Below are 21,612 nucleotides of genomic sequence, written 5' to 3'. Positions count from 1 at the left end.
GTTGCACTCCATAATTAAACATGCACAAGTGCATATGATATTTGAGAGCTACGGGTGATTTAGTTTGTAGACCAGTTTTGAAAATGTGTGAAAAATGTATGGAAAAATTACAAATTTAAATAAAAAAATTAAAATAAGAGCAAAATGTTGGTTTCTCAATGAACAAAGGAGTCTGCTGTTTAAGATATATAGAATTAACCAATAAAATATTGTCATAAATTGATTTATTATTATTATTATTATCATGTCTGAATTTACAGTAGAAAAAAAATTTCGAAAAAAAATACTATTCTGATTTCTCCACTATATCGCACCAATCAATGTGCATTTCTGCGCATTAATTCGTCCGCTGATGTTTAATTTACTTTGGACCCCCGGAGAGTGAGAGAGCAAAAGCAAGAATGTGTGCGTGGAGGCATTGGAGGGGGCCGCGCCTCTGAGCCAATCAGCGGAGAGTATCGCTCATGTCATTTCAGCGCAGTGAACACACAGGCTCTTTAACTGACTGCAGACTGCGTGTTTACTCATCGCAACTGGGATTCAAACTCGCTTTCTCCGTCTCCACTATGCTGACCCATTGGTTCGCGCTGTTTGGATACTGAACAGCTCCACGTCCTCTACAGATATCGCTGGTTTACTTTCTGTCTTCTGGACTCGAGCAAATGACACAATTTGAGAATATTTTCTAACAGCAACGGAAATAAATCAACTCATTTCGTCCCGTGAGTATGTTTGAGCATTACTGCATGTCCTAAAATAGGCTGCTTTGTTTTGTTTTAAGAAATATAGGGTCGTAAAATGTCTAGTAATTCTAGTATTGTGATGTGCAAAAGCACGGGGGAATCAGAATCAGTCTTTTCCAGCTGCGTAGGCATGAATTAAATATAGCCTTCCATAATGGAAATCAAAGAAAGTGCGTGAAGTTTCAGTTTAGATTACTATTATTTTTATTTATTTTTTTTGGGGGGGGGGGGGGGGGGTATTCATATTGCTTTTTTTATGTTTTAAAAGCATTTATAACTAAATTATGCAAGGACCCCGAAATGTCAACTGGTCTAACCATTAAGTAAAAAGTAGCTTAGTAAACTACATACAACCAAAATAACATTTCTTTAGAAAATAACAATGACACTGAGACACAATTACGGTGTATCTAAAGTGGTCCACCCTGTTTTATGTTTTTCTTTTCACAAGCAAACAAATAGGCTTTCTGAATATTGGTTACACTACACTGACTTTGGTTTGCCAGACGAACTTAATATTGTAAAAACATAAATGATTCTCATATAGCCTATAAAATGGCTAATAATAAAATAAAATGTCAACAGACATTACAAAATCTCCGGTTAACCCGATTTGACATTTTACTTAAAGATCCGCAATTCCAATTATAGTTTAAAATTTAGAAATCCGTTTAAAGTTTAGAAATCCAAATACATTTTAAAGTATTTAATTGAATAACTTGACTAAAAGAAGAATCAGGACGTAACTGCATGTTTGTGAAAAATAACTCTATGTGTGTAACTCGCTGATCTATATTATAGATCAGATAGATTATAGTAGCCTATAGATCTATATTATAGATCAGTGGTGTAACATCGCTTAAACTATAGAAACACCGCGCTTTACCTGCCTAATAATAGTGCTTAAATCGCACGGTGTTGCAGCATTATGGATGTCTGCTGTGAAGCCCTGCGGGTCTCCAGATGTGTCTGTACACACACACTCAGCTGCTCCTTGTCACTCAGGTCACAAACCGGAATTAAGTGTCTCTCTTTCCTGTCAATCAGGGTGCAGTTTGGTCTCCTGACATTAAGCTCATTTTCTGATCCATGACCCAAAGACTCACCTTTTCCGTAATAAAAACAAAAGAATGCTGTTAGTTGTTAAGTACTAGCCGTTGGGGACCATTTCCATATAAGGCGAAAGAGACGCTTACCTGATCGGTTCTCTGTGAAACATTTGCGTAGACTCGGATTAGCACGATTGGCGCACATTGTCTTACTATATCTTTCGTGAGAGTAATATTCTGATTAAAATATATATATATACTTTAAACCGCGTAATGTACATCTGTTTCTTATTTTTGAGCCAGTACTTTGTGAATTAGGTGTTGGTGTCCTCTAGCGGTTGTTCTGCTAGTGAAGATTTGGCCTGACGATGTCTTCGTGTCAGTTGCTCAGCAACAGATATGAAAAATACGTCAGAACAACCGTTAACTTACATAAACTTAATACATTATCTATCAATTTCATGAATCTATTCAACTTCAAAATTACGTTTTATCCCGTATTTACAGGAAATTTTAACCCCCAAAATGGTGTCATCATTCACTCAGCCTCATGTTGGCTAGCGTTAGTTAGAATGAGAGCATTGCATCAACAAAAGTGAGTGACTAAAGTTAATTTTGTGACAAAATTTGAGGTGATCTACATCTCCTTTAAGCAATGCTTGGTATTTTAAGACACTCCATGTGGGAGTGAATGACAAACCAGTTAACTAGACCCCTGGGGCTTCTCAGGTGACTTAAGTGGAAGTGGCAGATTTCCTAATTTCCAAATGCACTGAACAGAGATCTGAGATTACATAAAGACTTGGTTAATAAATGAGCCATTACGACCACATGTGAAGCTTGGTTTCAGCTGACTGTACTAGAGAGTGATGTATTGTATCCTCTTGGCTTACTTAAATATCTCAGCTGTGTTTTTTTTCAGTTGGGTTATGCAACTGGCTATGGAAAATAAATCAGAATTGTAATGTAAAGTCATAATTTAGACAGTGAGTAGATATGTGAATTTTTGTATGATGGGAAACTCTTGAACAAATTTGCCCATCTTGACATTTTTATGCTTTTTTTAGTTTGGGTTGGTTAAGCTATCTGTATTTGGAATTTATGATAGATAAATTTGTCTAGTATGTGAAACAGAGGGATATTTGTGTGAGAACGAGTCTGTGTGTGTTCGTGTAGCTACAAGACAGAAAGGACAGAAAGAGTGATTCTAACTCCAGATCTTGGCTGACAGAATATGCTATGAGGAGTGCTTGTATATATGTATCTGTGTTGATTTACTAGTGGCGGGCAGAGGAGGTTCACAGTGGCCCGTTTATGCTGAGAGGCCTATGCAAATCACCCCACACCTCAAACGCATTTGGTAGCTTTCTGTCTGCCCGGCCTGTGAATGTTGCCAAGTATGGAGAGGGGGCCAGAAACAAGCTGCTCTGTCTAGTTGTGCTGAAAGAGTCAAGAGTCAGATTCTGATACAGGCCAGCTGACATTTAAACTAGCAACTGCTTCAGACCACTTCATAGACAACAAATATTTCCTCAGATAGCAACCAGAACAACATTGACAGTAAAGACATTTATAATGTTACAAAAGATATATATATATATATTTCAAATACATGCCGTTCTTTTGAACTTTCTATTCATCAAAGAATCCTGAAAAAATGCATGCATCGCAGTTTCAACAAAAACTTTAAGCAGCACAATTTTCAATATTGATCGTCAGAAATGTTTCTTGAGAACACAATTATCATACTAGAATGATTTCTGTGAAGGATCCTGTAACACTGAAGGCTGCTGAAGAATTCGGCTTGCCATCATAGTAGTACATATATATAACATATTTCAAAATCCTGTTGAAATCTAAGGAAAATTTTATTAAAAGCGAGCACAGAAGACAGAGAAAATGGAAATAAGCCGTCATGACTGACAGCTTGTAGGTCGACGCACTTGTCTGGCTCGATGTGGAAGATGCATGAGTTGTTTCTAATTACTCGGTGCCTGAAAAATAAAACGCAAATTTCTGGCCTTAGCTCACTTGCTAAACCAAATCATATTCATGGACGTTGTGGAACAGCGGGTCGGTATTAAAACACATCATATTCCACAATCTGAGTTGAAGGAACACATAAGGGAGACAAATATTGAGTTATGAGTATGAGGTAAGAAATAGTCGATTTTTTGCAAAGCCAAGGGATCAGAGCCATTTTTTCCCTTTTTTTTTTCTTTCTTGTTTAGATTTTTGTAAATGCAAGTGAGAACAAGTTGATTTGGCACCGCAGTAATTACCCACAACTGGCAGTATCAGAGCAGTAGATTAAAGGCAGGTAATGATTTGGCTCAGTCAGACAGACGGCTGCCGGCAGCTGCCTTATAATCAGAGTGTGAGGATGAGACAAGGTAAACATGTGCGGCAGACGTTCAGCAGCCAGCCGCTTCTGACAGCGTGGAGATAAGGGCTTCTCAACTGTGATCGTGCAGTCTTCCTGACAGCTGAAAGGTGGCATGCTGCTTGAATTATTATATCACAGCTGTTTGGAATGAAAAAAGGAGCACAGATCAATGTTTCTGCTGTTATGATAACTGATTGGCATTGAGATTAAATATATATTTGCATTGCAAATGTAACTTGCTTTATAAAAGCAGGTGTGATATTTCAGAGACAGATTTCTTTGCTTGTGCGCAAATGGATTTCCCGCTACCTATGCTATGTGAATGTTGTCACATTACCAGGCCTTAAAAAGTCAATGCTTTTTGCAGTTGCAAATTCAATCAGAATGTCCCTATTGAAGTCCATGCAATCATTTGATGGTCAAATATTCTGTCAGTCATAGTGGCCTGGTGGTTAATACATGTGCTCAAACACATGAAGCCATGGTGCTTATATGAGCGATGTGAACTCAGCTTGACTCTGCAACATTACCCATTCATGTCAATATTATAATGTGTTGTCCATCTCTCAAGTGGCACCTAAAATAAGAGTACTATTAAAGAAAATGTAGTCTGAACAATCATGCATTATATTCTAGGGCTTCTGGCACTATATAATAGATTTCTGTTTGGAAAAGATCACAGTTTAAGTCTGTATTCAATTAATATCTGGCCAGCTCTCAAATCTAAACAATTTAAGTATGTGCATATTCATATTTGATCACAAAATATTTCAATAATATTTCAAAATATAGATTTTTGAATAAAACATTCTTTTAATACAGTAACTATAAAAAATGAGAAATGCATTTATAATAGTATAAATAACGTCACAATGTTGGACATTTTTTGTAACTGCTTGAAAATGTCAGCTACTCATAATTACATTACCACTCTAAACCAAGTAGATAACATGCAGCCTAATATTTACTGTGTAGTTATTATTATATTTTAAAAATACATATTGTTATGCTCAGGTCTAAAAAAAATTATTTAATTTTTTTGCACAAAGTAGTTATTTGTGAGTACAATAGGCATTTAAAAAAATCGTTATGCAATATTTTGAAGCAATTATGAGCAATTAGAAAAAATCATGTCATTTCATTGGTCAAAAGGAGTGAGAACTCTGTGCAAAAACTTTATAATAGTAAAAGTATTTTAACATCAAAAAACATTTCACCTTTAAGATACAGTAATGGCTTCTTCCGCATAGCGTGGGATGGAAGACATGCTTATAAATTTGCTGTGGTTTACTAATGAATGCTCGGGGCTTTCCAGCAAACTGCAACTAAACAGAGATTTTATTGTGCGCTTGTTTGGCTGGTAAAGGTATGGGGGTTTAACAGCTACCATTAATAACAAGTTGTAAAGAATCATCCTGTGTGTTAATATGAATGAACTCCCGGAAACCAGACCATTTTGCTTTTCTAAAAAGAAAAACGTCAGGACGAGATTCATTATCTATATGCGTTCAGCTGTGAAATGCAACATGCAAACGCTTGTTTTGGAGTCTCATCCTTTCTGCTTCTATGCTTTTCATGCCATGAAGCTGCTGAAATTCACACTGTATATATGTGTGCATCCATACAGTTTACTGTAGAAAACCAGAAAGTCTCAGAAGGTCCCTGACATCTGTTCAGGGACAAACAGCTTTACCTTTCAATAATACCTGTTGCTCCTCAGAGAGACTCGATGAGGATGATTATACGTTACTTTTCCCATGACCCAATTCTTTCATGCCTAACGAGATGAAACAGATTTATTTAAACACATCTCACAAAATATCATAAACATAATGATAATATACAGACCAAATTATGATATCAGTATTGCAGCACCAAAGATGCGCAGTATCACTTTCCAATGCACACAAAATGATTACGCTAAAGAGGAAGTAAAGCTTCAGCCCAGGTTTAAAGAACTTTTGTCAGAGGGGCCCCTGACACAAACAGGCATTATGTGAGGATTACTATATCATCCTATGGTGATGAATTACATATCATCACCGCGACACCAAAGAAGCACTATTCCAACAGGTATAAATAGCCTCACAGTGAAAGTAAAGTACAGTCTTTTTTTTTTTTTTTTTGTCAAAAAGTAGGGATGGTGATTAGCACCAGGCTTGTCATGTTACCATCTTATGAATGATGTGAAACAGGCTGGATTGTATAACACCCAATGTGTGTTTAAACCCAAACAATCAACCTGCCCTGGGGATCTAGTGTCATTACTGTTGCATACTCCCTGGCTTGCATTTCCCTGCTGAGAGAGGAGTAATTACCCTCCAACTGGGGATGATGCAAGATAACATTCACAGTTGCACGATTTATCATCAGAATGACTGAAGTCTGTGTTTGGCACTCTCTGAACGGTGTGTAGGTGGCCTCCAGATCGCTTTACTAAACCTTGACCATTTGACCAAAAATAGCTATGCTAACTTAAGCATTCTTGGCTTTATTTGGGATTTTAGAACCACAAATGCCATTTCACATTTACAGTCGCAACTACATGGAAGCAGTGACTGATCTTTTTCCGTATTGTGATATATATCGCGAGTTAAACAGCTTAGCAAAAAAACAAAAAAAGGCTTCCATGCTGCTATTAAAATATGATTGGTACTTTTACATGTAAAGCAGTACTATGCCTGAGTGGATTATTTATGTAACATTTTATAACACAGCAACGCTATTGCTTATGTGAAAGGTGTCTGTTTGACAGCCTTTTCTGTGTATTAAACATGACACTTAGCCAAAAGATTGAGTAACTAAACTAATCATTTAAAGCTCATTAACAACAGTTGTTTACTTAGAGCTTTCCTATCACCAGACTAGCCGCTAGCTTTACTTTGCCGCGTTTGTTACTGCCACATGAGTGTAAACTGCCATTAGACGGTGAGGTTCGTCAACTACATTAAGTCAATAATCTCTTCATCAGCACCTGGTTAAACTGCATGCCAGGATCCGGAGCCAGGAAAAACTAACTAATGAACTAGCAAAACATATCAGGCTCATTGCTTCAACATGTTGCAGTGTATCCTCGCTAATAAAAACAAATCGCATGGACTTGTACCTCTCCTTGTTATTCCTGTCTGTTGCGCTTCCTCTGTGTGTCGACCTGGGAGTAAAATCTCCTTAATAATCACAGTCAGCAGCATTAGGAGCAGATGTTCGGTGTCCGTTTGGTATGAGGCAAATGATTGTAATTAGGAGATGTAGAGGTAAGGGCCTGATGCTCTCAGTGGAGTTTGAGGAGGGTTGTTGTTGGGCTGGGTGGTCTTCAGCTCTCTAAATGAGGCCCTCAAGAAATTTTTTAGACCACCAGACTTTAAATTTTGCTCTTATTGTGAGTAACGAATGCACACATGTACAACATATATGCTTAAACATGAAAAATAGCTGGCTGTCTGACAAATGGCCTGGTGGACACTGTATTTGTACCTTCTCTCTTCAAGTCTTGATCATCCAATATGGGTCATATTTCAACCCACACTTAATCAAATAAAAGAAATAAACAAAGGAAATAAATTATCATAAGTTATTATAATTGTAAAGAAATTACTAATTGATCATAAAACTACTTAAAAATATATTCTTATTAGCATAATATGAAAAAATTCAGTAAATTTGTTGTGCTTAAAAGTAATAAATAAAAAATAAAAAAGTAGTTGTTTATAATATAACAGTAATAATAATAGTAATAATTATTATTTATATAATATACTTATTATTATTATTATTAATAGCATGCCATGTTGCATTACAGCAACTGTGAACTACAAATAGTGTGGGGGGAAATTGTGTTTTTGGAAAAATTGGAATTACAATTTTTAAAACAAGAAAATGTTGTATTTATTTATTGTAATTGTTCATAATATATGAAATTATGTCACAAGACAAAAAAGGTCCTAAAAACAGGCTTTTAAAAAAAAAATTAATTATTGAAAATATTGTCTTGTAAACTCTCAGAAAAAAAAGGTACAAAAGCTGTCACTGGGGCAGTACAGTACAGTACTGGCAGTACAGTAAAATGTACATATTTTACATATTGTGCATATAAGGAAATTGAAAGTACATATTAGTACCTAAAGTGTACATATTTAAACCTTTTTGACAACTTTTCCCAAGGGACAACTTTTCTGTGTGCGTATATATATTTATATATATATTTATTTTAATTGTATTTTTTCCTGAGAGCGTACAACTTTAAAATACATTATCTTTTGGTGTGAAATAAGACCTGGTCATTATTGCAGCAAACAATACAAAAAAAGAAAACTGTTGGTTTTGTGCATGTCTTTTATCTCACTGTTAAACTTTTGAAAGTATATATCCTCTGCGGGTAAGCCCACCTGTGTCTAGAGAGGTTAGCGTGACCTCTCTTTTTTTTAAAAAGTGGAATGTATCAGTTAACAATATCAAATTAGGCAGGCAGGAGAGGGCATGGGGGCCAGTATTAAAACAGGGACCATTATGAACGAAATGCATGCACAAACACAGCTGGATCCCTGCACGCACCGCATATATTATCATTACTATAATCATCTCCACATTATACCATATACTTTTATAATACGGTCACATCGAAATGCAATTACAGTATTTTAAAGTCTTAATTACAGTATTTTACTGTCAACACGGGTTCAGGTCAGGTTTCCAAACTGAATGGGGATATTCATGCATCCACACAAGGACTAAATACAAATATCTTTTTAACCTACAGGACTAGTTCTTTTCAGTCTTGAGTGATTTATATAATTTGTGTGGCAATGGTATTGAATAATGTAGTTTTTACAGTACTGTGGCATAAGAACTATCAATTGAGGTTTATGTAACACAATACACCATAAATCCCCATGGGATTAATATAGGAAGATGGACCTTTTTCAGGGACCTTTATGTACTTGCTGGCTGTTTGAGACAGTGGCTAATGTCCAAAGGATTAAAATTAGCTTGTGTGAAAAGCTTTAAAAAAGCTCTTTATCTCACAACGTGTCTCTACACAGTACAGCGTGTCGGTAATGCTGGGTACTCTGACCTTTCCACTTGCAAACTATTCAGGAACATGACTATTTCCTTTTTATTAGGCTTTACAACCCTGTGAAGGTGTCTTGCAAACATTCACTGGCAGGCTATAAAGTTTTGGCACATGTAAGTTTACCCTTTTCTTTTATGACCTGATATCTCACACTAACTTGTGTCTTTTTACTCTTCCGTGAGTCTGAATATTAACACAACAGTGAGAAAAGCCCTTGCTAAAGCATTGATAATGGATATGATGTCTTGACTGGCAGGAATGGGTGAAACTTTCATCAGGCTTCAATGTCTGTAAGGCAGTTTCCAGGTGTAAATAGTCAATTAAATTCAAATTCAGACTTCAGAAGAGAGTTCAGTAGTGGACTGAACGTGAATGAACTGATGATGGGTATGAATAAGGACTTTGCAGTAAAAGCTTGGTGAATTGCACTGTATGGAAAATGGAGGGATGACCATTTGAGATCTCAGTAAACTTGACTGTTTAGTTTGTGCATTTGAACTATGGATGTTTAGAATTAAGTTTGTGAGAATAGCAGTAGTTTTTACTTGGGAATATCTAGGAACATTCTGACTAATTGTGTAAATTGTAAGGAAATTATTTGAACTTCCATTACGGGTAGTTTTTTTTTTTTTTTTTTTTTGAGACTATTACAAATGCAACCAATTTGTCCAAGAAAATGAAATAAATGTATAATGTTAATTTAATGTAAACAGAAATGTATAAAATAGCTTAAATTTAAAAGCGGGCATTAGTAGGTGTTCATCCCACTGCTAAATTATCCAGTTGGCAGAAGCATCCGCTTGATCTTTATGTCATTATTTCTCACGGCCGACTACATTTCTGTATGTCATACTGCAATTACATTACAAAAATACTCAGCCAGGGAAAATATGTCAGAGCGAGTCTGTGTCAATTCACAGTTATGCCCTGAAAGACTATTCGATGCATCATCGCTTCCTCCTCCGTAATCCTCAGTGTTACTCAAATCAGAACGACTGATCTAAAGAAAAAGTATTTGAGAGACCGTCTGCGGCTGTCAGGTGAGACAGACTGTGATGTGTTGTTCTGACAGTGTGAATTAAAACACATACGGTGTGACACATCACAATTCGGTCGTTATCAAATCAATAGTGCAATCAGGATCCTGCAGAGGCTCTGATAAAAATGGCTTAGCCTGAATGTAGAGAAAAGAAGCAATGCTGAAATCCAAAAAACCCTAGCTAGGCATCCAACACTTTATTTTGACATAAACATGACCGTATTTGCTTACAAATGTTGGTTATGCTGTAATTGGAGCAGCTGCGTGTGACCAATTGTGCCTTGATCCATTAGTTTGATGCCTTGTCATTAATACGGGAAGGAAAGAGCAAATCTAAATACTTAGAGAGATGAGCGGAGGGAGCAGGGTGTGCGCAGGGGTCAGGGGTCACTCAAAAAAGCGTCATTAATTAAGTAGCACTGACATGTGAATGCAGTAGGGCAGCATCCATTCTTAAACACTTGTCAATTGGCGTGGCAATGAGGTGAAATATGCGTTATCGCTTATAATGGCTCGCCTGGGGAAGGTCGGCCCATTTTACAATGGCAAGAGGAGGATGTGAACCTTAGGTGTTTTGCACGTAGTTTCCCTTTACTATAAGTTAGTGCAGCAGTAACTGTGCAGGGTTAAGTGGTAATATGCTGCAACTTAAACTTTCCATTGAAGCCGGAAGGGTTGTGAACCTACTCCAGGAAATGATGGGAACAAGGCCTGTTAACTGTGGTTTCTTTGTCTCTATCTAGATAAACATTCAAAATAAGATGTAATTTTTCTAGAAGAATAAGGTTATTCTTTCTCATTGCTTCTCTTGGTTTCATATTTCTCTTATTAAGAATCACCGTGGCATTTTCTGCCATTTTGATGGTGTTCCTGATAAACATCTTAAGAAGAGAAAGGGGTTTCTGACAAAGGTCATCCTGATGGTTAAGTGGTTCTTCACAGCTTCTGCCAAAAACCGAAGAGAAATCCATGTTGGTTTGCTTGTACTGTTGTTGCTATCTTATCTCGCTGTCTAAAATGACCTCTCAGTTCTGGAAGATGCTTGAGTTCTTCACAGTGACTTTAACTAGGATGATTTGGCAATTGTTCAGTCTAGCCGTTTCACACAGGCTTAATGTGGCATTTCGAATGGATCGTGATGAAGTAGCTATGACCAAACAGAGATGAATGTGAGGAGGGTCCAGCCTTTGTATTTGGTGAGTGTAATGGCAAGTATCATTAAATACTTGCAAATGCACTCTGAACTTATTAAAAAGAAAAGATCAAATATAACCCTAAAACTAATTATGCTTTTTCTACCAATATTTTTAAAACTTCCTGAGAGCATATGCCTTCTCGGGGGTTTTTCCTTTGTGAGATTCCAGAACTGGAACGGAATTAACACAGTAAGCTCCTTGTATCCGACTGAAGTGTGGAGGTGAGAGATGGCCATTGGGACCATCGTCACTGTCAACACACAGAGTTCAGTCTGAAGGAATGGAGAGGAGGGGGATATTGAGTGTATGGAAATGCCTCAGAACGTGTGCGAAGCGATCTCAAGTCAGGTTGCGAACCCACCCGTATGACCATTGTTCTTTGATAAAAAACAAATGACTCTGATGAGCCGGTTCTTTTAGTGAATCAGTAACATACAGTACAACCAGTGTAGTCTTATTCCTTAGAGAACGACAGAATGAATATAAAGTATTGCAACAGCGGTTTACTTCAAATGTACTGAAAGGTTACATAATTCATTATTCCAATCCCATATCTGACTCTGTGAGTTTAACACATATTTCCTGAGCGCTCTCTGTTCTTCCTTGACATGATAAATGTAGCTGAAAAAACAGGAAATCTTGGCCATTGGTGGAAGAAAACAAGCCCTTGATGCAACTTATGCAACACTCAATGGAGTATGAACTCCAAGAATTCCAGGATGTACTTGACTTTGAATGTTTAGGAACAAAACAAATGGCTCTGTGGATTGAAGAGGTTTTGCCGTGGGATGTGGACAGCTCTCTTACAGCAGGAATTTGGATGAAGGTTGTTTTGGGATGGGGGTGTATTTCAGATTAAAGGGTAGGGGGAAGGCTTGAATGTGAAGGGGGCTGGCCCAGAGGGGTCTGACTACAAGACGACACGCTACTGGGCACACACATTGATGCATTCATTTCAACGTGTTCACAAACACAGGAAACAACTGCATTCTCACTGACTATCCAAACTACAAACCTTCAGTGGAATTTAGACAGAATTTACCTGATATCCTTGTGGACATGCTTGCTAGTCTCTTCCTCCATAACTTTCGCTAATTGGAGGCTTTTCATGAATGCTATAAGATGCATTACACACAGGTAAGATGCTTCTCCAAATGCAATCAAGTCTAAACTAGTCTTATACTGTAAATATGAAATTCTAGACTATACTGTCAGACTGATAAGTATTTGATGACAGATAGAAACAGTAGTTGAAATAACATGTTATGGCCATATGAAGTTTTGGCATTACGGAGCTGAGATGAGAAGTGGTCACAAAACAAGAAATGGACAACATTTACACTTGGATTATCTCAGATATCATTTACACCTGAGGTTGAGATAAATTGTTTGTACAATCTTGAGATCTAATCATTCAAATCACATTTGGAAATAGTTGGAAAAAAATGTAACTAATTTTATTATGCTTTTATGAAGTGCTTCAGGTTTTATTCAGCTCAATCCTTGGTCTTAATCAACTCAGTCTTTGGTCTCTATATGCATTGAGACCAAAGATTGCTTGGCCACACTGTTGCATGCAGCATGTCAAACTCACTTAGCTTACTTGACACTTTACATTAGAGAAACTTTAATATCCTAGGCTTGACAACAGGGGCACTGTGAAGCCCAGGCGTGTTGGATCTCAGCCTTAGGTGGAATGATTATAATCCGAGCCTCAGTTAATCCACACACAAGTCTGTGTTTATTTCAGAAGTGTTTCATATTTGACACAGTAACTCCCGGCCAGCGCTGAACGCACACTTTCCTGTCTGAGGTGCCAGTCAGATTAGTTGCATACATCTGGAGCATGTTTACATTTCTCTGCTGTTGCGCCTTTTTTTTTTAAAACGACCTCTCTTCAATGTTGCTTTACTCCTACGTATGTTCCTTTGAAAACAGGGCAGGGTAGATCCGTTCTGTTTTTGTTTTTGCCACAAAGCCACACATTGTGTCGGTGCCAGAGAGTGACAAGGTGTAATGTGAGTGCTTGTGTATGTTGGCCCTGGGAGCCACAGCAGGTATTTCCTACTCTCGAAGACATTTTTTAAAGAAAGTTGGCAGAGAAAATACCAAAGCCTTTAGATTTATATCTATGTAATTCAAACAGGATTTTGAAAAGATTTGATAAATTTAGAGAGCCCCAAATTAATTCAGGTTTCTTTCTAAGGCATTCGTACTGATTTAAAATCCTAGTCTGCCACTTTTTCTCATTGCTTGGTTCCGAGGACTGGATGTGGGGTTGACCATTCATTGTCATTCAGGTGTGGTAATTGCTGAGAAGTTACTGGGCACTCATGTGAGAAATGAGTTCGCATTTGACCGGGGTCATAGAAGGTGAGCTGTATTGTGATTGAGGCAATCCAAATTTACATTTTCCATTAAGAGAACAGGGAAAATGTTATCTGCCCCAAGATATCCCAACCTATTGATGCCTCTTTGTATTGCAAATCTATTATCTTTGCTTCTCTGAGTAGTTAAAATACTGGGAATAACAGATAACTCATAACAGTCGTAGGACTTTCTCTGTGACTCCGGGGCAAGCTGAGAGGGGGCTTGTGAAGCTCCAGCTTCAACCCAAACTAGGGTGTTCACTCACTATATCGGGCTCATTTGCAATTCAAAACACTTGAAGTAGGAGTGTTCTTTTCAACACCTTGGGACCAAAGGCATTTTATCTGACAGAAAGTACTCTGAAGTGCTTAAGCATCAAGATAAAGAAGGCCTGGAGAAAAGAGTCACGAGTATTTAATCCTGCTTCGTGTACACACATTGACATCTTATCTGCAAGCTTGAGGCTTGGCCTGAAAGGCAAGACTCTGCTGACATTTCAAAGCACAACTTCCCTTCGTTTTACATATCTGTCAATTCTCAAAGCTCGGACAGATAAAGGAAACCACAGCACTGGGAGTTGCTCTCCATCTCAATTTTAAGATGTTTTGAGAACATTCTTCCCTTAAGGATAATGCATATTTCACAAAACAGATGCAGCTCTAAACTTTGGGTATCAAACTTTAAAATTGAAATATCTCTCTCTCTTTTTTTTTACAGTGGCGCCATCTGATGAGTCTTGAGACTACATCAGGGATCTGGCCCATTACTCGGGCACCGGACATGGACTCGAGAGGAGCCAAAGTGGCAGTAGGATTTCAGAGGAGCTCAACCTCTGATGATGACTCTGGATGCGCTCTGGAGGAGTACACATGGGTTCCTCCTGGACTACGACCTGACCAGGTAAACCTTAAGCCTCAAATCTCTTTATATGCATAGATTTCCCACCAAAGTCCAAAAATTCAGGCAGAAACTGTTTTACCCTTTCTGAATCTACAATTTTTTAGACAATTCAAGCCAGATGAAAGCAGCTGATTTAAAGCATTCCATTTTTTTCTGGTTTTACTTTAAGTCTGATTCTCAGCCGACATAGATTTGTCGAGCTAGTCAAGCTTTTTGAAGTTTGTTGGCTGCCTTCACACTTGCCTAAGAGATTTTCAAGAGGGTCTGAGCTTCTGAACGTGAGTTTTAGGTAATGCATGCATTGCTTGCATCTCATCTACCCTGACACACAGCTGCACATGACCTTGCACGGAGGCCAACAGCTCTTAATCAATGTACACTCCGACGTGGGCAAAGTCTGGCAAGCTTTCTGAGTGGAGATTGGACCCTCTCAACCTTGACATTGAGCACACATGCAACCTATATCTGACTGACAGGGTGTTGATGGGCAGCACAAAGACAGCTCAAAGTAAAGCAGAAAACTTTTAAAGGGCAGAACAACTAGTAAAGAACTACAGAGACAGGAAAATTAGGGAGGGAAAATATTTACATGTTGAAAAGTCAAAAAGTTTTCTTAGAAACAAATTCCATCGTGTGGAACGAGATTTAGCGGTAATTGCTTTGAATACTCCCTGCAGTGTACAAACTGTTGCAGGCATTTTATGTCCCCACTGAAATGCGTCTCAGCAAGTGAAGTCATTAATGGCAAATTACTGCTATACACTGGCAGGAAAATTAATATAATTTTTGTTTTAAAATATATCAAATGACTTGTTACACTTTTTAGATGGTATGCCGATTAATCAAAGATGTTTGCTAGAATTTGACTGTCTGGTAAATATCTCCCAAATCCATAGTTCAATAAAAAAACACTTTTCAATAAGTTTAAATTTATGCACAATAAACATTTATGAAAATGTTAACCACATTTATTAATTTATGTTAAACGTCAATTAATAAATAATTATATTCAATAATCTATTTTAAGCCAGCTATTGAATTCAAGAAGTACAAATTACCTATTGAATTAGATTAAGTTATCAGAGAACCTTATTTAAAAAAATATTACCACTGGCAAGCTAGTATCCCTTAGTACATTGGCTTAAACTGCTAGAATTGTACTTGTGTGGTTCAAGCGCTAGTCCCAACAAAACAGCTATTTAGAAAACCTGCTTTCTTGCCCTGCTGTGTGCAGAAAGCAAACAGAACCAAGACTGTCTAGGGGCTAGTTGGCACTTTCCTGAAACAAGGCAATACACAAACACACATGCAGAACCAACGGGGGTGGAGGTTGGTCTAGAGTGAAAGAGGGACTGGAGTGAAGCTGAATGTGTTTTTTTAACCCCCACCTTCTCCTCGTTTTTCAAAACGTGGAGTGGGAGGCCTGACATCCTCATGAAAGCTCTTCTCTCAGTTCTGTAAAATGCACTGCAATCAGCTTTGAAAGAGGAAGAAACTGTAACTTGAAGGCAAAAACATAATTCCTGAGATTTAGAGAGAATTTAGGGCAATTTGTATGACAGCTCTTGATCTCGAATCCCACTCACATTCCCAACCCCACTGCTACAGAAATAACAATCTGCCTTGATCTGGACAGTAACACTTAAACACAAGGAACATTCCAGCAGGCATCTATCTTTGTGTCTTTAATGGCATACCACCCCATAAATATTCTTCAGGGTCGCCACTGACAGACACTGCTGTTTAAATGCTTTGTCCCGGTCACTGATATACCCACTTCCCCCTTGTTGGGGGAGACAATTGGGAGAAGCCTGTATGACAGGTTGAACGATGTAGCACCGATTGAGGCTGGTGTCTCATTTCAGCTTTCAGCTGTTGAAAGCAAACCCTAATCCTCTCACTCTCTGTTTGCCTTCTTTCCCCACAAGGTTCAGTTCTACTTTTCGTGCCTGCCAGAGGAGAAGGTGCCATATGTCAACAGCCCAGGAGAGAAACACAGGATCAGACAACTACTCTATCAGCTGCCACCACATGACAATGAGGTACGAAGAAAAAACTAACAATGAAAGTGACTGAGATGACTGCTGGAATACACAACGGTTTTACTAGAGGACTTTAAGATCATGTAGATAGAAGTGCGTACAAATCCCTCTTGGGTTTGCATACAAAGATATGTAGTACTATCTCAATGGTGTATCTTTATCCTTTTCTCTAGCAGCAATAAAAAGTCCCTATGTGATTTTTATGGTGCTTGCTGTAAGTCCTTGTACTGTGTACTTTAGCAAATTCCTGGCATAACTTTGGGTTACAGATCTAAAAGGCTCTTCGCGTGTGGCATTAACATTGCAAATCTTTTTTTACATTTGCTTCACAGATCCGATACTGCCAGTCCCTCAGTGATGAGGAGAGACGAGAACTCCACATGTTCAGCATTCAGAGGAAGAAAGAGGCACTTGGAAGGGGAACACCAAAACTGCTTCCCAGAGCCCTGCAGCACGTTTGCGAGCATGTATGCATAAACGTTCCTGGTATTTTTCCCACCATCTGTAAAAAATTTAACTTGCAAATATCAAAATTAAATTAAATTACAAATGTTATACTCATTCAACTGCTACACTTGAAGGAAGATATATAGTTCTTCCTGTGACCATTAATTCTGGCCGTATCAAATCTACTTAAAATGAAAATGCAGTTTCTGCTTCATGCTACATTCACTTGGAAACTGTGTTGACTTGTCATGGCAAATCAGACAACTTGGAATCAGGCAAATGGTCCAATTATGGCCTAAAGACAACCAAAGCACAGAGAAAAATCATGAAAGTATTCCAACACACAATATTTGGCTGAAGACCATCTCCTTCAGGGACTGGAGTTAGCACATGAGAGCCAGTTCAGATGGTTGTTTCCCATTGAGAAGACTTATAAACACAAACCAAAAAAGTCTAGCATCATAATACCTCCGAAAAACAGATGTAACCCATCCACAAATTGCCACACAAGACACCGCAGAGCAGTGCTAATCTCGGGTCTCTGGTTTCCGTTGCCGAAGAACATTTGCGGGACATTCAACACCCCTTGTTTCCAAGGCCAACGGCCATGTAGTAATAATGGGAAGCAGCTGTGAAATGAATACTTTGGCAAAAGTACTTCTAAAAAGACCATGATCATGCATTTGATCATGCTCAGTTGGCCTTTAGAAGACTATTCCAACAGATACCGGGGTCTATTTTTAATTCAAACTTAATGTCTTTGTTCCAAAGAAGAATGAAGATTAAAGCCAAGTAAATTGTAGGATGACTTTGTATGACCAGAGCAGCCATACACCCAGCCTTTAATTCTAATAAAATCTTTTTTTAAATTACAGTGTAAAGACAGCATTAAGGGTGGAGACATGGCAGTGTTTGCTTCACGAGCGGGCCCCGGTCCTTGCTGGCACCCAGCATGCTTTACTTGCTCCACCTGTCAAGAGCTTCTGGTAGATCTCATCTATTTCTACCACAATGGCAAAATCTACTGCGGTAGACATCACGCAGAGCTTCTGAAGCCTCGGTGTTCAGCTTGTGATGAGGTGAGGATATATATATAATCTTCTAAAGGACTGATATACAAAGAAACTAAATGTACATAGCCAATACAAATTTCTAATTGTATGTCTCTTCATAGATCATCTTTGCTGACGAGTGCACTGAAGCTGAAGGTCAACACTGGCACATGAAACACTTCTCTTGCTTTGAGTGCGAGACTATTCTAGGAGGACAGAGGTACATCATGAAGGATCGGCGTCCCTTCTGCTGTGGATGCTTCGAGTCACTATATGCAGAGTACTGTGAGGCCTGTGGGGAAAATATTGGTGAGTTATCTTTGGAACAATTAAAAATTGTATGGCAGGGATGACTATTACTGCTTTAGCTTTAGCTCCAACCTGGTCCAGCATAACTGCTAGAAGATATTGAGTAATCCTGAATACCGTAAATGGCTGATTAATTAGGCTTAAAGGGAATCTCTACAGCAGTGATCCTCAAATCTGGCTCGCGGGATCCACTTTCCTGCCAAGTTTAGTTCCAACCCTAATCAAAGGGTTAGAGCTAAACTCTGCAGGGAAGTGGATCTCGTGAGCCAGATTTAAGGATCACTTGCTTTACAGGAAGGTGGCCCTCCAGGAGCAGGACTGGCCAACTGTGTTACCTGTATGACTATCTGGTTGAAAAAGTACAGCATTTCTTACATGTTGATTTCCCTTTATTCAGGAGTCGACCATGCCCAAATGACATATGAGGGTGTACACTGGCATGCTACTGACAAATGCTTCTGTTGTGCCCAATGCAAAACATCCCTGCTGGGCTGCCCCTTCCTTCCAAAAGATGGCCGGATCTACTGCTCCAAGGACTGTAGCATAGGTGAGGACGTCCATGCTTCTGACTCTTCAGACTCTGCTTTTCAGTCTGCAAGATCACGGGAATCTCGACGTAGCATACGAATGGGCAAGAGTAGTCGCCCTACAGAGCAGTGCCAGCAGACAAAACTATATTCAGCAACAGATTACAGGACCTCCAGTCTCTGTGGTGACAACACAGAGACCGTGTGTCATCAACTGGAGAGAATCAACTTTGCAGAGGACAACTACTGGAGAGAGCATGACGAGCAGGAAGGCCCTGAGGACAGTGTGGAAGATTGGGCTGAGCATGAAGACTACATGACTCAGCTGCTAATGAAATTTGGAGACCGTGGTGTCATTCACACAGAGGACACCAGGCCAGCCGAGCCATGGATGATGAAAGACTCTGAGACCAACAGGACCAAACCAGAAATGAAGATCCACAGCCATAATTTGGCAAGTAAGAAGCACCACACAGAAATGTATTGGGCTCAGTCTCAGGATGGACTTGGAGACTCTGCCTATGGTAGTCACCCTGGTCCGGCTAGTGCTAGAAAGATTCAAGAGCTGGAGATGGATCAGGGAGCAGTACCTAGATTCTGGTCTGAGCCCAGGCAATGGTATGAAGACTCACTGGAGTGCATTGCAAGTGAATTCCAGAAGGCAGAGCTCAACACTGGAGATTCAATGGACTCTCTAGCTCTCTCAAATATTACAGGTAGGAATGTCATTTTAAACATCTTTCACAGTCTTGCTCCTTCTTAAATTAATCTTAATGACTCATAACATGTCTTCCATTTCTCAGGAGCTTCGGTGGATGCAGACAGCAAGGACAGACAGACCATCTACTCCCTCCAAAACATGAAAGACCAAGAGAGAGAGTTGGATGAGTGTGATAACATTAGTAACATGGGCACACTAAACTCCTCAATGCTCCACAGAAGTGCTAATTCCCTGAGGAGTTTAACCTCTGAGCTGGACCATGAGGAGACACTGAGGCAAGGAGAGAGAGAAGACGAGGAAGAAGAGGACAGAATTCCTCCTTATTTTGGAGAGGAACTACCCTCTCCACTGCATCTTCCAGTGCTGAGAAGGACCAAGTCTCAGTCTCAGCCCCAATCCAGACCTCAGCAAGTGAAGTTCTCTGACGAGGTTATGGATAAAGGATATTATGGCGGACTAGACTTGAGGCAACCACCCATGAGTGAGAGGACTCACAGACGGACCTATCACATGGAGGAGGAGCCACAGAGACGTCCTGCTAACAGACATCACAAACGCAGACAGGGCCGGAAAACACGTTCAGAAAATGCCTTGCACCTGCCTTCCAAACATCAGGGTAAATTGCATGTTGTGCCTCAGATAATCAGCTCAAGCATACCAGAGCCCAGAAACGGTATTCTTTTAAATCACTCATCACACAGTCAGCACTCTTATCATCAAAGCCCATCAGACTTTGCTCAGCAGGGCATGGTCCGAATGGACCACTTCCAAAACTTTTGTGATGGTGATGATGACGACTCGTGTTCAACATGCTCCTCTTCATCTTCAGAGTCTGAGGAGGAGGGATTCTTTCTTGGTCAGCCAATTCCCAAACCCCGATCTCAAAGTTTTCATTATTACACAGATGACTATCCGACTCGTGTCACTGCTTTAACACCTCCTTTCAGTTCACGGACCAAACTGAAAAAGAAAGGTCATAAGGGCAAGAACTGCATCATTTCTTAGACTTTAGACTGAAAGCCTGCATCTGCTGCAGCGGGAACATACACACGCGTGATTCTAAAGAAGCTGGAAAACTATTTTCTTGAGATTTAAGTTTTCTTTATAAGTACGGAGTGTCAGTTGTGTTGCTGTTGGTCTGAACAAGGAAAGTTAACGTAATATTTTCTTGTACATTGTATAGCAAAACCATTATTCCCAAAAAAGCGAAATTTCTTGAGTAGCATGTAGACTAAATAGTTATTTAATAGTGCAAACAATCTATATTTGTTAAATTAAGATTGGAATACTGATATTTTTATATCCAAATATGTTAAATGATTAATTACCACGATTCCTGGCCTCAGATGGAGTTATAATTATTGATCAACAAAATTGAGGTTTGCCATTTTATTGGCCAGGGGTTTGCAAATGCAAAATATATATGCACTATTCATTTGCTTAATGGCCTCGTTATGTTATTCTGCAGGTGTAATAACTGCACCTTTAAACATTTTTCTGTCTACAATATGCTTATGCGCTTAAACAGTTTTGGAGGAATCTTCTCTCTATTATGTACATTTCACCACAGGTAACATACTATCCCTTTTTAACATTAAGATGTCAATAAAATAATTCAAGAGCAATATAATAAATTCCACTGCACTTTGATTTTTCAAATTTGCTGCTTGAGGAAACTAAAAAATATGATTCCTAAACATAGCAACTTTATTTAATTACAAACATGAAATCACAAAAGGGTTTTAAATCAAAAGGAAAAA

At 38.8% G+C, this 21,612-nt stretch overlaps 1 protein-coding gene across 2 annotated transcripts; it reads left to right on the top strand.

Moving 5' to 3' along the window:
* The first annotated feature begins 464 nt into the window (after nucleotides 1–464).
* Nucleotides 465–21,482, top strand: LOC113063549 (prickle-like protein 1). 2 transcript variants are annotated; one of them, XM_026233975.1, is made up of 8 exons: nucleotides 465–722; nucleotides 14,572–14,754; nucleotides 16,683–16,796; nucleotides 17,129–17,263; nucleotides 18,119–18,322; nucleotides 18,418–18,604; nucleotides 19,002–19,847; nucleotides 19,935–21,482. In XM_026233975.1, the coding sequence occupies exons 2-8, from the start codon at nucleotides 14,584–14,586 to the stop codon at nucleotides 20,855–20,857; spliced, it is 2,580 nt and encodes an 859-aa protein (XP_026089760.1). In that variant the 5' UTR covers nucleotides 465–722; nucleotides 14,572–14,583; the 3' UTR covers nucleotides 20,858–21,482. The 2 variants fall into 2 exon arrangements, with proteins under 2 accessions (XP_026089760.1, XP_026089759.1); XM_026233974.1 differs by lacking the exon at nucleotides 465–722 and adding an exon at nucleotides 12,406–12,621.
* Nucleotides 21,483–21,612: the final 130 nt, after the last annotated feature.

The sequence above is a fragment of the Carassius auratus genome, chromosome 4 (assembly GCF_003368295.1).
Source record: "Carassius auratus strain Wakin chromosome 4, ASM336829v1, whole genome shotgun sequence".
Lineage (NCBI taxonomy): Eukaryota > Metazoa > Chordata > Actinopteri > Cypriniformes > Cyprinidae > Carassius > Carassius auratus.
The sequence above is the reverse complement of the archived record's forward strand: the minus strand, read 5'-3'. Positions and strand labels throughout refer to the sequence as shown.

Coding starts and splice junctions, on each gene's coding strand:
- LOC113063549 (XM_026233974.1), top strand. Junction 18,323..18,417: donor GGTGTTCAGCTTGTGATGAG/GTGAGGATATAT, acceptor GTCTCTTCATAG/ATCATCTTTGCTGACGAGTG. Junction 18,605..19,001: donor GGCCTGTGGGGAAAATATTG/GTGAGTTATCTT, acceptor CCCTTTATTCAG/GAGTCGACCATGCCCAAATG.